The sequence below is a fragment of the Manis javanica genome, chromosome 3 (genome assembly GCF_040802235.1).
Source record: "Manis javanica isolate MJ-LG chromosome 3, MJ_LKY, whole genome shotgun sequence".
Classification (NCBI taxonomy): Eukaryota; Metazoa; Chordata; class Mammalia; order Pholidota; family Manidae; genus Manis; species Manis javanica.
In genome coordinates, this window is record NC_133158.1 from 34910001 (window position 1) to 34925844 (window position 15844).

Here is a 15844-nt window from a genome sequence, read left to right on the forward strand (position 1 = left end):
ATTTCCTGAGCCTCCTTCAGCCTGGCACTACACCTTTGGTCATTCGAACCTGACACTGCCACCACTGGTGGGTTCCATTGAACAAGGAGACAAAATCAAGGCTCATGGAGGGGGTAGAATTCACCCAGTGTCCCAGCCAGGGTTTGTCTGGGAGATGGGCTATCAGGGGTAACAGAAGAAAGTTTGATGAAGGGATTATTACAGGGATGGGTGTGGCATTAAGGACACCCTATGAAGGATGTTGCAGCACCTGGGGCTGGCAAAGGTGGGGAGTGCTTACCACCTGGAAGCCGGAAGGGGCAGGAAGGGGGCAGTGTTACTGGAGACAGAGTAGCTGAAGGACAGGGGCCCTTGGCAGGAGCCACCTGGCCTCGATGCTAATGCTGCTCCCCTGCTTCAGGCTGCGTTTTATCACAATATGCCGCCATGTACAGTCTGATTCTGATTGCCTGGGTCACTGCTCGTTCCCTGGGGTGCAAATAGTCCAGAACTGACCCCTCCTGCAGGGCAGCCAGGTGGCCAACAGCAGAGCAGATCAAAGAGAAGGAAGCAGCAGATGCCCAGCTAACCTCAATCTCTAGCCCTTGACGCCCTGCCTCCATAAGGCCCTTTCAAGCAGACCAGTCCTTGACCCCCTAGATCTGCTCCATGCTATGACTTAACACCCATGAGCTAAGGACTGGCTATCAGCTTTACAAAACACATTTCCACTGCACAGCTGAAGGGAGCTCTGTACCAGGTAGGCTACTTGAAGCTGTCAGGGACAGAAGCCCAACTCAAGCTGGCTTAAAAACAAGGAAATTGATTAGTTCATAGAACTGAATGGTCCTGGGGGAGGTGAACTCAGGTCCAGCTTGATCCAGGGTGCAAAGGCTATTCCCTTTCGCACATACCCCTCCCTGTCCCTCTGGTTCTCAGCTCTGCTTTCTTACTTAACTCCATTCTTGGATCCAGGTGGTTGCAAGATGCCTGTGCACAGCTCTGGCCCCTGCAGTCCCTCTTTTTCCCTTCCAGTGAGAAATAAGCAAGCGTTCTTGTCTCCTTTCACATTGAATGCACAGGCCTCACTCTGATTGGCCCTGATTGGCCTGAGCCACCAGCCTATCTTTAGCAATGACCAGTAGGATCTTGGAGTGATGACCTGTGGGACCTGGGAGCAATGGCCAACAGGATCTCTTCAGTTTTGGGGGCTGGGAGAGCCTCACCGGGGAGGCAGTGTTCGCAGGGCTCCAAAGGCCATGCCAGGCTTGCCAAAAAACAAGGCAGAAAGAGAAGGTTGTCCAGAGTGGGAGAGATCTGTACTGCCGGGGCTGGGCAGGGCAAAGGCAGGATGCTCGGAGGTGGCATTCAAGGAGGCCCTCGAAGGGTTGGGCTGGGCCAGGCCACGCAGATGAATGGAGCTGCATTCCTGTAGAAGGGCACGGCACGAGCGATGGGTGGCCGTGAGGGGGGATGTCCCTCTGGACCGCGTCGGGGGCATCAACTTCTTCCCAGGGACTGCAGGTTTGGAGAGGAGGTGAAAGAGAGCATGGGACTTCAATGCTGGGAAACAGCTTTTGGGTTTTAAAGCTGGGATGCTCCTCGGAACATTTTGGAGGGAGACAGAGGCTCCCGGTCACAGGAGCACCGTGTGGCGCGGACTGTGTGAGGGGCAGAGTCACTGTCTGACCTCCTTACCCCCAGAGCCCGTTTCTCCTCCAGAAAGCTCATCCCCAGATTCTCTGGGCACCCCGAGAGTCTGGGACAGCCCAGGAGGCCAACTTTGATAGTATCTATTTAGTGTTATGAATCAAGGAATTTTCTGGAGCCAAGTTTCTCCCCAGGCCCCTCCCAGGCCTAAGAACCCCACCCTGGGTAATTCTGGGCTCTGGGCAGCACCTGGTACATTGTTGGCACTTCCTGGGGGACCTGTCAGAAAGAGATTGATTTTTCTCCCTCCAGCGGTGCGGAAAATCCTTCCTGCTCTCCAGACAGGTTTGGGGCCAGACTGGGAGACAGAGAAGCAGATCAGGAGCAGCCTTGCCCCACCTGGTGCAGGAATCCCCACTGCAGACCCCAGCTGCTGCTCCCACACACTCCCAGGACAGGGAGCTCATCACCTCCCCAGCCACCCCATCCAGCTCTTAGCTTGGTGGGGAGGGCTGGCTTCTCACTGACTGGGGATCTGCTGCCCTGTGACGCCCCTCCAACTAGGGCCCCAGTTCTGCCCTTTGTGTGGATGCACACTCTTTGCCACTCACCCTGTGTGGGGACAGGCTTGCAGAGCATGTGCCCTGGGAGAGGCTTCAGGGGCAATGACCAGGGAAACACAAAACTGCCTGCCCTGGCTCCACAGCTCAGCTTCCTCAGTGTGGGATCTCCAGCCCCCTCCCCAACACATTATCTGTTTTTGTCCCTCTGATGGGGCACAGCTGAAAAAGTTCTGAAAAAAAAAAATCACATAGCAATCTCCTTCCCTATTATGGGCACTAGACCTCAGTTAATATGGCCTCTAGTGACTGACTAGTGGCTTTTTAGCAGCCTACTATTCATACTGAACTTGTAGTCATCTAAAGCTTTTAATCTTTCTCACACTCTCCTACCTTGTGTTTTTGCAAACAATTTTTTTTTCTAGTGTCAAAAATTATAGGTACTTACATCACTTCTGGTTGATTTCAACCACATGTTTTAGTCAAGGAAGTGACTGGGGCTCCACTCACATTATCACCTATTTCAGCGGCACCAAAAGACCCTGGTACTCCCAGATGCCGCTCCTCTTGGCCGCTCACTATGCTGAAGTTCCCCCACTACGCCCGTGATGCATGCTCTTCCCCAGCTGGTGCCTCTTCAGGTCCCTTGTTTTGGAGCACGGCCTCCACATCCCTCAGATGCCCATGAGTTGCCCCTGGGTCCTCACAGCACACCGCGATCATTCGCCACCAGGTACTGCTGGTTTCACTCCCTTTGTCCCCTCCCCTGATGACCTCTTTGTCAGAGCCACCACCACCTGCGGCCTGGGTGATGGGGACGGTTTCCTCCGGTCCCCGTCTGGCCACTCTGATCTCCTCTAACCTAATTTCCATTCAATCTGGAATGATCTTTAAAGGTGTCAATAGGATGATGTCACCCCTGCAAGAAAGCTCCTCAGGGGCCCACCTTGGCTCCAGGATAACCTAGAAGCTCCCCTGCCCTGCATGGCCAGCCCCACAGCCTCCCAGCTCCCCTACCCCCCCTCCCTTGGCCCCAGCTGGGCCTGCCGCCTCCCCTTCCTCCCATGGGCAGGTAGGCCACATCTCTACAACCTCCAGGCCTTGGCATGTGCTATTCCTGGTCTGAAATGCCCTTTCCCCTTGCCCCTCAGTTTGGCCAATTCTGACTTATCCTTCCTGTTATGTGGCCAGCTGGGCCCTTGCCTTCCTGGGGGACCTTGGCTTCCTGGAGCTTCACCCAAAGCAGCTCCTGCTGGTCTCACTCTGTCTCACTCCTCACAGCACTCACCCACTCATAATCACATCCGGGGGATTATTGTGGCTGCTTCTGGCTTGGTCTTCAGGCCCACAGAAGGCAGGAACAGCACTTGCTGGTGTCTAAGTCCTCCCAGAGCTTCCACAGGCGGGAGGTGATACCAAATAGCACACTGTAGGTGCGCAATGCAAAGTAAGCAAGCCAGTTGAAAAAGCCACTTATAAACAGGCACACACTAGGTCCTTCTTCAACACCTGCAACTGGCCAGTGCCTTTTCCATGCCGGGTGCTCTGCCAGGGGCTGGGGAGGTAGAGATGCATGCCCTGGCCTCCAAGCAGTGTCGCATGTGGGGTTCTCCAGAAGCACTGGCTGAGATGGAGTCCCAGGTCAAGCTGTTTACTAGGGATCAAAAGGGAAAGGGGAGGAGCTTGACTGGTGGAAGCAGAGCTGCCGGGCTGGCCAGGCAAAGCCTCATTGGAACTCTGGAGCTGGTACGACCATCAGAGCAGCCAGACCCTCGACCCCTGCCTCTCAGTCCCCAGCTCTGGCCCACCAGGGAAGGCTGCCACTCTCTGCAGCTGGGACAGGCCCTGTAGATCTGACAGCTGGAGGCTGGAGGCTGCTGACTGTACTACAGTCTGTGATGCTCTGGTGCCTGCTCCTGTGGACTCACATGACCTAGCATAAAAGATGGAGGGATTTGTGAGCTGATTGTTAAACCACTGGTAGCTTAAAATCAGCCGTGGTGGGAGCATTTACCCCACAGAAATTGGTAAACACAGCCAAACGTGGCTTTTTCTTTTCTGAGAGCCAATTTACTAGCAGTTTGTCCAACCACTACATGGAGCTGCTGGCCTGACAGGTAGACAGTCAACACTGGGCCAAGGTGACCCAACAGCCGGGACAACGGTGGAAGCCATGAGGGAGCTGCGGGCTGCCCTGGCCGTCAAGGAAGGCTTTGTGGAGCAGGTGACTTTTTTTCTGACATGGCGTGATATTCAGAGGTACAAAAGGCAATGCCATGAAAAGTAAGGCTCCTGTCTACGTGGACCCCTGGCACTGGGTACCCCTACCCCAGAAACAGCCACTCTTACCAGTTTCCCATGTATTTTTCCAGAGGTATTTTTCTGTACTCTTACTAACACACATGCACAGGTCTTTCTCACATAAATGAGCTCATGCTCTGCATACTTTTCTGCACCTTGCTATAGTCTTTTAACCATATATCTTGCAGATCAGCCCTCATTAGTAAGTACAGAGCTGCCTCATTCCAACAGCTGCAGGACATTCCAGTTTATAGATGTGCCAGAATTCATATAACCAGTTCCCACTGGTGGACCTTTAGATTCTTTCGGCCTTTTGATATTCCAGATAGTGCCTCAGTGAGGCTCTTTGGCATTGTGCGAATGTGCAAGCCTCCCCGGAGGGTACATGTACAGTGGTGGGATCATCGGGCCAGCATCTGTGATGGCAGTAAAGATCGGCCTTCCTGATAAGGAACAAGCAGGTGCAGAGCTGAGAGGTGGAAGCAGAGGAAAGAGCACAGAGGGGCCCAGGAGTCAAGAGGATGGGGCTCGCTCTCGGCTCTGCCACAAAGCAGCGTCATGTGGCTGCTGGGGTCTGGCCACTCAGACTGGGAGGTTAAGGGGAGTTTAAAGAAGAGACTCTTGTCCAACTAGTGACAAATGTATGACTAGATCATGGCATGTCCACACAGTGGAATATTATTCAGCCATGGAAAGGAATGCTGTCCACTTAGATGAAATGTCTAGAATAGGGCAAATATATAAAGACAGAAAGTAGATCAGTGGTAGCCCAGGACAGATCAGGAAGAATTGGCATCTAATGGGTATGGAGTCCCATTTTAGGGAGGTGAAAATGTTCTAAATTAGATGGTGGGGATGGTTATGCGTCTCTGAATATACAGAAACCACTGAATTGTACACTCGAAGTGGGTGAATTGTATAGTGTGAGTTATATTGCAATAAGGCTAAAAAAAAAAGACTGCACATGTAACAAAGGACAAAGTTACCAAAAGGTCTGGTGCAGCCCCAGGGCTGGCAACAAAAGGGAGCTGTTACTCCTTAGGCCTGAAAGGTGAGGAGGTTGGCCTTCTCGAATCCTGGGTATTCTACAGGAAAACAGCCATCCTGTGGGGCCCAGAGGGCAGCGAGCAGGAGCAGTAACTATCTGGACCTTCCTCCTGCCCTCTGACCTCCCTCCAGTGCCTTCCACTGGCCTGACCCCATGGAAGCACACAGTGTATTGAGACGATCCCAGGACCACTAATGCATCAGGCTCAACCAATCACCAAGAGGAATCATCAGGTCCTGGGGCATGAAGCAAGAGGAGGAAGGGGGGAGCCGACTGGAGAGACACGGAGGAGCTCCAGCACACTCTATCATCTTACATCCTTTATTTTCTCTGAGCCTGACTTTCCTCATCTGTGAAATGGGATGAAAATGCCCATGTCTCAAGGGGTCAGGAAAAGCAGGTGTCATCAGGGCTCTGAAAACACTCTGTAAAGGTTCAGAGCAGAATGGATGCCAAGCCAAGATTCAAAGAGAGGGTGAGAAGCAGCCTTGGATATCAGTTAGTTCAAACCCTTGAGCTGGAAATGAGGAAGCACAGGCCCGGCAAGGGCACCCAGCCAGTTAGCAGCACAGACAGCCAAACGTCAACTCCAGAGACAGTCCCTGCATTCAGCTTCTCTTCTAAGATATATATTTTAAAATAGAATTATTTTTCAGAGCAGTTTGAGGCTCATAGAAAATTGAGTACAGAGATCCCTATAGATCCCCATCCCCGCACCCCCACACAGTCTCTGTGCTCCAGAGTAGTACATTTGTGACGACTAATGTGAGATCTGTTAGATCATAAATCTTGTTCCTGGCCTCCACTGGCTTCCCTGCCCCTCACAATAAAATCCCATCTCCTAGCCCAAGGAGAGAGGATGACTCAATGTCCTGGGGTGGCCTGGATGGGATCCTGGAACAGAAAAAGGACATTATGTAAAAACAAAGGATATCTGAATAAAGTATGGCCTTGAGTTAATGATAATGTACTAGTATTAACTCATTAACTGTAGCATTCTCTGTACTAATGTCAGATAGTAATAGGGGAAGCTGGAAGCAGGCTCTATGAGGACTCTCTCTACTATCTTCACAATTTTTCTGTAAATATTGAAGTGTTTTAAAAAACAAAAATTTTTAAAATCGAATTAGAAAAATGTCCAGCCTCCTTAACATGGCCCCTGGAGCCTGTAGGATAGGACCCCCCACCTGTACCTGCAGCCCCAGGTCACCACAGTCCAACCACATGGCCACGGCCCTGCTCTGCTGTCCTTCAGGTGGAAATGCAACAAGGGAATGAGTCTGTGCTTCCATAGGCTGGCCTCCTCGTGGGTTCCACTTGGCATCTGCTCAAATGTCACCTATCATCGGTGTCACATAGCCTCCCCACCTCCTCCCTTGCTCCCCAGCCCCTAAGCCTGCCCCATTTTCTTCTTCTCACTCATTTTAGTATTTAAACCAGTTGCCTGTTGCCCCTCTCTCCACAGAATGCGTCGAGTCCCCAACCCGACGTGACATGGTGGCAGCACACAGTAGGTACAGGCACCCCCACTTTTCAAAAGTTCATGTTTTACAAGTTTGCTTTTACAAAAGCCCTACACTGGTACCTGTTTTCACTAGCTGAAGGAAATCCGAAGAGGATTTTTGCTTTTACAGAAAGATATGACAAGCAAAAGCAGCATTCAGGGTTTGTTTTGCAGGGAGCTGTTGCAGAGGCAGTGTGCACCCAGAGCAGCGGGCTGGGCCCCCCCAAGCTCCTTCCCCTAGAACCACACAGCGTCTCAGCCTCCAGGCGCAAGAGCTCGGGAGCTGTGTCTGGGAGCCTCTGGGCTTTATCTCAATTTGCATATCCGTTAGCAAGCTGTGTCCAAAGGTATCAGAAAAGCCTAAGAGGTGACTTCTTGGGTCTGGAACACTCAAAACATTTTTCCATGTAAATTAATGGTAATTGCTTCTTCCCTTTAAGTCATTCCAGCTGACAAAAGGTTTCACAGGAATGCTTTACTCTGGGGTAGTGGGGGTCACCTGTGCTCAGTACATCCCTTCAGTTCCTGCAAGGGTGAGTCCCCAGCCCTGCACTGATGACCAGCAGAGATGACCAGGGGTGGAGGTGGAGGGGAGAAGGGAACACAGCTCCCTCAGAATGTCATTGAGGCTTCCTGTGGTTTTCAGACCCCAGACCAGAAGCAGAACTCCATGTTCTCCAGAGACCCCGGGAGACACCAGACGGTGGGCCTCACAAATTTATTTTCTTGTTTATCTTCCTTTTGCATTGAGACATCGTTGCGTCACAGGATGGAAAAATGGCAAACCCCATGCAGTCTTATGTGGCTGGTCATTAAGCTGGGATCCAAAAGGGGTGCAAAATATTGACATAAGTCCATACCAGCTGCTCCAAGCCCCGAGTTGTCCCTCCCCTATTATAGTTCCTCCCCGACTTCCCCTCCATCCAGCAGCGCAGGGTCGATGCCCAGCCAGGTAGGACCTCCATGACCCTGAAATTCAGGATGGTTGCTCTGGCCCAGGGCATATCAATCATGGAAAAGTTTGGGTGCACCCTGTTGGCGAATTTACCTTTGGGCATTTTCTGAGCACCTGCTGTGTGCCAGGCACCAGGAAGATGCATAGAGTCATGTCATCTGAGAGTCAGCAAATCCTCTGACCACCAGATGCTGAATCATGATCCAGAATCTTCAAGTGTAAAGGGAGCTCTGGATACCACCCTGGGCAGCTCAGAGGCTGGCAGCCAGCCTGGCCTCAGGGAGGGGGGACTGAAGTTGAAAAGAATGTGCCTTTGTGCCCTGCCTCGGGGAGAGGGCTAGGTGCCCAGGTGGGTGGCCAGTTCTGGCCAGGGCAGCTGTGATTATGCCCAGCCTGGTGGGGAACATAATGTGGTCACTGAGGCTCTCAAAATGCAGAGTTTACAGGGCTAATGGGCTGAACATCATCTGATTAGGGGCCCACACAACTGCAGTCATAGCCCTCGGCCACTGGTGGCTGCAGAGGAAGAGGAAAGCTATGTGCCTAATGATGTTGTGCATCTTTTCGTGTGCTTATTGGCTATAGTACCCACTGCATTTTTATAAATTGTGAGATACAGCTTATGTGCAAAAGGCACCTAGAACATCTATGTTGCTTTAAAAGAATAATCATAAAGCACCCATATCAAGGAACAGAATATTTGTGAGCACCTCAGAGTCCCCCCCAGGTGACTAGTGCCAACTACAGCTCTTTGCCCTCCCAGCTCCGGGGACTTGTCTCTGCAGGAACCGAGAAGATGTGCTGTACAGATGACCCCCACTACCCAAAAGTGGAGCACTCCTTTGAAACCTTTTGTCAGCTAAAATATTCACTGTCTGGATGTTTGTGCCCCTCATTTCTTTATTTATTAGAGATTCCCCTTCTGTAGATGCCCCCAAAATACAATCTGGTTTTTGTATTTTCAACCTTTAGGTCAACCTTTGAACCTGACACAGATAATCATTCTGCAGAAATCTTTTAGACTTGCTGCTTTCCCTCATCACTATATTTCTACGTTTGACCTCTGGTGGAGTGGAACGCCATAGCCTTTCCTTGTCACCGTCCCATAGTGTCCCCTCGTGTACACACACCTCAGTTTACCCATTCCACCGCGATGGCCATCTGGACGGTGCCTAAGGTGGGGCTATCATGCATGCTGCTGCTATGAATCCTCGAGGCTGTTTCTTGTGCACACAAGCATATGATGCTCCGAGGCAGACACCTCGGAAGTGAAATTTCTGAGTCATAGGTCCATAAGTCTTCAGCTTTATCAGACACTCTGCTGTGTTGGCACTCCTGTCAGCAGCGTGTGAGAGTTTCCGGTGCTCTGCATCCTTGCCAACTTTCAGTGTTATCGAAATTTGTTCTGCATGCCCCCCAGGCATCTCTGTTGAAGTCTCTGACTATGCTAAAATCGCAATCAGCCAGGCCCTGGTGCCTCAGTAGTTCTGCCTAACTCTGCCCCCAGTGTGCCCTGGGACACCTCTGAGCCTCATTCTTTTCCCACACTCAGGCCAAGGTGGAAGGGGGGCTCGGAATCTAGGAACTATCTCCTCATCGGTAATCAGAGGGACATCTGTGTTATTTGGGGGGCTGCTCATCCAGTGCCAGCTACATGTCTGGAGGTCGCATGAGGGCACTGGCACACAGTAGGTGCGCTGTCACACTCAGTGTCCTGGAACCAGAGTTTTCAGCCAACCAGAATCTCTGTCCCTGAACATTCTGGATGCTTTTGGCATTGCTGGCTCATTTGATTGCAGATACTGTGGTTGAAACATTGTGGCCCTTCCTTCCAGTGGAAACCATTGATCCCAACACTGGTCATCTCTTCCTCCAGCAGAGCTCTTAGGGCTGGGAGGACCCTGAACACAGGCTCATCCTTGGATACCCAGACCTTACCTTGTCTCCTCTCTATCCCGAGCACCTCACAAGCCCAGGCCCAGAGGCAGAACTAATGACTATGTTTTGAATATCTGATTCTGCACTGGCACCCTGATTTATCAGAGAAGATGGAATTGCCTTCACGCCATGTTTCAATGAAAGCAACTGAGGCCCAGAGAGGGGATGTGTCAAGCCCAAGGTCACAAAGCAAGCAAGCAGCCACCACACACAGGATTCACACCCCTTGGCAATTAGACCCCTGCCTCTGAATGCCTCATCAACCAGCTCTAGGACTTAGCCAAGCCTAATTTTTTCCCTGTGAAATGGAATCATACTAACCTCCTGGAGTTAAATACGATGCCATATATAAAGGCCCAGGCCCAGGGTGTGTGCAGATGATTAATGAATGCTCAGTCTTCCCTCACTCATTCACTTAATTCTTTCACTAGGTAACAGGCAAAGGCCATTTGACCCTCTAGACATACTGTGACCCAGAAACCACACTCACTAGTACACCCCCATCCCAGTGCTGGGTTCACAGCAGGGGCTTCAGAAATGTCTGTTAGGGTGAAATCAGGCTCAAGGAAGATCATGATGAGGAGGGAAGAGAAGCTTTAGTTCCAACGATACTTCCTTTTACATTGGATATAATATTTTTAAAAAGAAGAAGAAGGAGGGAGAGAGGGAAAGAAAAGATTAAAAACAAAATCACCAAAATCTGCTGTATCAAAAGCAGGGATCAGAAAAATACAGCCCATGGGCCATCTCTGGTCCATGGCTTTTATATGTAAATAAAGATTAAATGAAGCCCAGCCACTAGTTTTGCTTGTCCTTGAACCTCATACAGCAGAATCCTCCAGGATGTTCTCCTGTGTCCAGCTTCCCTCACTCAGCACTAGATCTTAGAGATCTGTTCCTTCCATGTATATTAGGGGTTCATTCTTTTTCATTATTGTCTAATATTTCATTGTAGGATTATAACTGTTATTATACCCCCATTCTGTATACAGGTAAACTGTGGCACAGGGGGCTAAAGTAAGCTGTCCAAGGGCAAACAGTTAGATCTGGAATTTAAGCCCAGGGTCCAGAATCTATGCTTTTTATTTCTTATACAATGCTGCCTCTCATGCTGTGAGGGTGGAAGCCCAAGGGGTATCAGGATCAAGAAGATCCTCAGAAGAAGGGGTACATCATTTAGCACAGGAGTCAGGGAAAGCTGCCAGGGAGGGTTAAATCAGAGCCGGGGTTCCCAGACTCCGATGTCCCTGAGGCATGTCAGGTGTCATAAGGGATCAAAGCAGATGACCTCTGATAAAACACAACTTGAGGTCAGTTGAGGCAAAAAGGAGTGGTGAGGAGTGTGGAAAATCAAGGAATGCCAACCTGTGAAGGAGGCAGCTGCTGGTACAGCACTAGGTCATGCTGCCCTGTGACAACACTGGCAGAGATTGTGTTGAGCCAGGACAGGACAGCCATGCTGGCATTTGTGGCCAGCTTCTATGTCAGGAAGTCAGCACCCAGCTGCAACAGTATTATACCATCTGAACATCCCTCCAAAGTTACCAGATGTCCTTTCTATTTTCCCCCCAAAACATGGAATTCTGTCTTTTAAAGTCTCCTGATTTTTAAATTCCTGGTTCAGAAATTATTTTAAACCTGTGCAGGCCAAAAAGAACCTATGTGTGGTCTGGACTGGGCTGAACTGGTCTAAGGGCCAATCTAAGGACCACATAGGAATTGGAAGGCTAGGTGGGCAAGCATGTTCCAGGTGGAAAGCACACCACAAAGGGCGGACGTGAGAGGGATTTGAATGCAGGTCTGAGTTTCCCGCACCAAAGAGAAAAACAAAAGCCAGACACGGCTAGGCTGGGTAAGGGGTGGCCTGGCTGAGGCTGCACTAGGCTGCTGCCTGCAGTGACGTGCGTATGCTCTTCCCCGCCCGCCCCTGCAGATCCTGGAGGAGAACATGAAGCTGGAGTGTAAGTGCCACGGCGTGTCGGGCTCGTGCACCACCAAGACGTGCTGGACCACACTGCCGCAGTTTCGAGAGCTGGGCTACGTGCTCAAGGACAAGTACAACGAAGCAGTTCATGTGGAGCCCGTGCGCGCCAGCCGCAACAAGCGGCCCACCTTCCTGAAGATCAAGAAGCCACTGTCCTACCGCAAGCCCATGGACACAGACCTGGTGTACATCGAGAAGTCACCCAACTACTGTGAGGAGGACCCAGTGACGGGCAGTGTGGGCACGCAGGGCCGTGCCTGCAACAAGACAGCGCCCCAGGCCAGCGGCTGCGACCTCATGTGCTGTGGCCGCGGCTACAACACCCACCAGTATGCCCGCGTGTGGCAGTGCAACTGCAAGTTCCACTGGTGCTGCTACGTCAAGTGCAACACCTGCAGCGAGCGCACTGAGGTGTACACCTGCAAGTGAGCCCGAGGCCGGGCTGGCTGCCTCCAGCTGCAAGTCAGACTGCGGGGAGGACCAGACAGCACCGAGCTGCAGTCGCGGAGGCAGTTCACGTCCCAGAGCTTCACGGGGACCCACAGGAATGCCGAGCTTGTCTTTCCTGCTGTGGGGGCGCCTCCCCTGGGTTTCCTGCAGGCACCCGTGGGAAAGTTCTCTCCAGAGCCCCTGACTGTTCTATTCCACACCAGTGCTGCTCCACCCGACCCCCGACACGGCCCGGGATGCTCCTCGGCTGGAGCCGAGCCTTTCACAGCAAAAGGACTCAGGACCCTTGGGCTGCAACATAGCAATATTTAACAATTTATTCTGATAAAAAAATAATATTAATTTATTTAATTAAAAAGAATCCTTCCACCTCGTCGGGATCCATTTTCTGCAAAGTGGACAGCTTGCTTTCTTTGCGGGGTAATTTTGTCTCTAGGACAAGGAGCGGAGTAGAACTGTACATACTTATTCTTTACGCAGATATTTCTACTAGTTGAAAGTTCCCCTTTGCAGCTGTAGATGTTTAAGTACAAGAGCGAGTGTCCTTTATACATATACAGATATATATACACACACACATATTTTTTTGCTGTTTGCTGCTACTTATCCAGAAATTTAAGCTGGTCCAGATTTGGAGATGTTTTCCAGAATACATTTCCCTCCCGTTAGTCTTCTCCAGCTCAGACTTATACCACTAGAAAAATTCAGTTTGGAGTATACAGAGAGAGGAAAGATAATAACAAATGCCCAGCAGTTTCCATCCTTTGGAAAGTGAGCCACTGGATAAGAGAGAATATTTTGTAAGAGACTATTTTTATATGAATGTTTTATTTATATGGAGTCTGCTTGTATCATTCCATGGCCTGTGCTTCTTCTAAATTCTGGTTCACTTTGGAAGGAGGAGGGGTGTGGCCTGGGGGTGTGGCCAGGCCCCCCGGGGACCTCTCAAGTTCTGCTGGCCAGTCTGGCAAAAGGAGCGCCTGGGCTGTGGTATCACTGGTATTACCCAAAAGAGGAATCACCCCCCAGCCTCAGCTTGTTAAGCTCAGGCCTTTTGAACAAGGTCACTGAGTGGTGACCTCATGCCACGCCATGTGTTGGGCAGTCCCGAGCCCTTGGCATTGTGTGACTGTCACCTGCTCATTGCCACTTGGCAGAAGCCAGCTCAGGGAGCTGCTCCTCGCCAGGATGCCCTGCCCCTGCTGTGTGTCCCCGGGGGTGAGGGATCCCATGGGCAGCAGGGCCCAACAAGGCTTCCTGGATTGCATAGCCCCAGGGTAGGCTGGCAGAGCGGTATGGAAGAGGCCTCTGCTCTGCGTCCACCTACATCCAGTGCCTCTCAACCTGGAAAGCTCTCCTCCGGAAGACTGTGGATGTCCTAATGTGTGCCCGTTTGCATTTCTGTGTGTGTGAGCGCATGAACGAGCTTAGGGATGCTTGGGGTAGTCACATGACTTTGGGCCTTCAAGCAGTTCCGGGGTGTGGACATGCACCCATCTTATGTGCTCACATGTGTACCCCGCTACCCACATGTCCCTCTTCATGTGCCTCAGAGCTTTAGGGTGTGTGTGCATGTGGGCTGCTCTTGTGCATCTGCTGGTCCCAGGCATCTCTGCTTGCAGGTGCTGGCTTATGGTGTAAGGCAGACTGAAGGGAACTTTGGCAATTGTGTTGAGCCATCAAGAGACGGCACTTCTGAATGCTGTGCCCGTAGACGCTGGTGAAACTCAGAGGCCTCTGAGACCACAGCCTGCTGGCCCCACGCGCTGGGAGCCCCTCAGTGTCTGGGCTGTGTTGGACTCCCCAGGGTCAGCACTGGGCCTGGATCATAGCATGGACAAATAAAATGGCTGGATGGTTGGTTGATTTCTTCCCTTTGGACCATTTCTTTCTTTTTACTTGGGTGTCAGGATGGGTAGGCATGTGAAGGAATGAGTAGATGGATGGGCGGATGGATGGATAGGTGGATGGTGAGTGGATGGGTGGAAGAGTAGCAGGGGGTGGATGGGTAGGTAGATAGCAGATGGATGGATGGATGTTTAAGGGTGAATGGATGGGTGAGGGACTAGGTGGATGCCTAAGTGGATGGATGGATGGATAGGATAGCTAGACAGATGATGGATGTGTGGGTAGGTGGATGGATGGATGGGTAAAAGAGGAGAAAACATATGGAAGTTTCTTGAAGCTGCGCAAGTCACCATTTATCTCTACCTACCTTGAAAAACCTGCATGATCTACCATAAGCAAAGATGTCTCACAAGCCTACAGTCCTTCTGTCCCTGGCCTCATGGCCCCTGAGAATGGGGAAGGTACTGACGAGCCTCCCCAGGTGACTAATGTTGATTACATAACACATCAGAAGTCACCTCTATGTCCTCCTTCACTATTCAGATGAGGAGTGGGCCTGGTGTGAGGGTATCTGGGGCTATGAGAAGAATGTCCAGGACACCGCCAGCCTGTCACCTGGCCCCTCAGCAAACTGTTACTTCCTGACCCTGGGGCCTGTCCTCTCTCTGAAGTGCCCAGCTCAGCTATACTCTGAGCCTCAGTTTCTCTATCTGTAAAAGTCAGGTAATAATCCCTCCTCACAGGCTGTTGTGAGGATCCCCCCACACCCCGCAAGGTAATGGTTACACAGTACTTTGAGTTGCACAGCAATGGATGAATACTTAGTATACTTACTAATTTTTACCATTCTCTCCATAATGATAAGATTCTTTAAACACAGCTTATGGTAATGAATATTTGGCTGTGTGTAAAACAAAGTTATTTTCCTCTCTTTGGTTTATTCCTAAAGTGGCTCTTCAACAAAACTGACATTAAAAAGGCCAAATCTTAAGAGGCTGAATCCAAAAATCAAAAAGTCCAGGTCCATAGTGGTGAAACTTCAGATGCCTGGGCCTAGATTAACATAACTTCAGAAAGAATATGGTTCAACACTCCCCCATCAGAGCCACATGGAAACGTGGGACTCCTCCTGGCCAGACCCTGTGATTTTACATCCCAGGCTATTAAAAAAAACTCCCACATTTTTGGAATGTTGACAAACACCATGAGGAAGGAACCAAACACACCACAAGATGAACTTGGCCTCTGGGCCACCAGTGTGCAGCCTCTGACTTGTACCAAATCTCATTTTAGAAATGGAGATACTGAGGCCCAGAGAGGGCCAGGGCTTTACCCAAGAACACACAGCAAGCCCACAGGGAGAGGATCGAGGCCAGGACTTGAGGCTCCTGGGGAAAGTCTTTCACCAACACAGCAGATGCCTGAGGCAGCAAAATAATCTGGAGGGGGGTTGGCAGGGATCAGGTTCCTATCTGTTGTTCAGATGCACACATGTGAGCATACGTGTATGCACATACACACACACCCTCCAGACTTAAGTTTAGCTCAAGGCAGGATCTGGGCCTTCCCAAAGGCCCTGAAGGGATGAGCCTGTGCCCTAGGCCACTCTGCAGGGGTATCTTGGCAG

At 50.9% G+C, this 15844-nt stretch overlaps 1 protein-coding gene across 3 annotated transcripts in view; it reads left to right on the forward strand.

Annotated features, from left to right (window-relative positions):
• WNT7A (Wnt family member 7A) overlaps positions 1 to 15844 on the forward strand; it is an 82303-nt gene that overhangs the window by 44990 nt on the left and 21469 nt on the right. The window contains exons 4-5 of one of the 3 annotated variants that reach the window (XM_037024030.2): positions 7004 to 7048; positions 11869 to 14228. The exons of 1 other annotated variant lie outside the window; for it this stretch is intronic. In XM_037024030.2, coding sequence (XP_036879925.1) covers positions 7004 to 7048; positions 11869 to 12348 — 525 coding nt within the window. In that variant the 3' untranslated portion in view covers positions 12349 to 14228. Of the gene's footprint in view, positions 1 to 7003; positions 7049 to 11868; positions 14229 to 15844 lie in introns of those variants that run through there. One more of the 3 variants, XM_017671657.3, reaches the window with a different exon arrangement.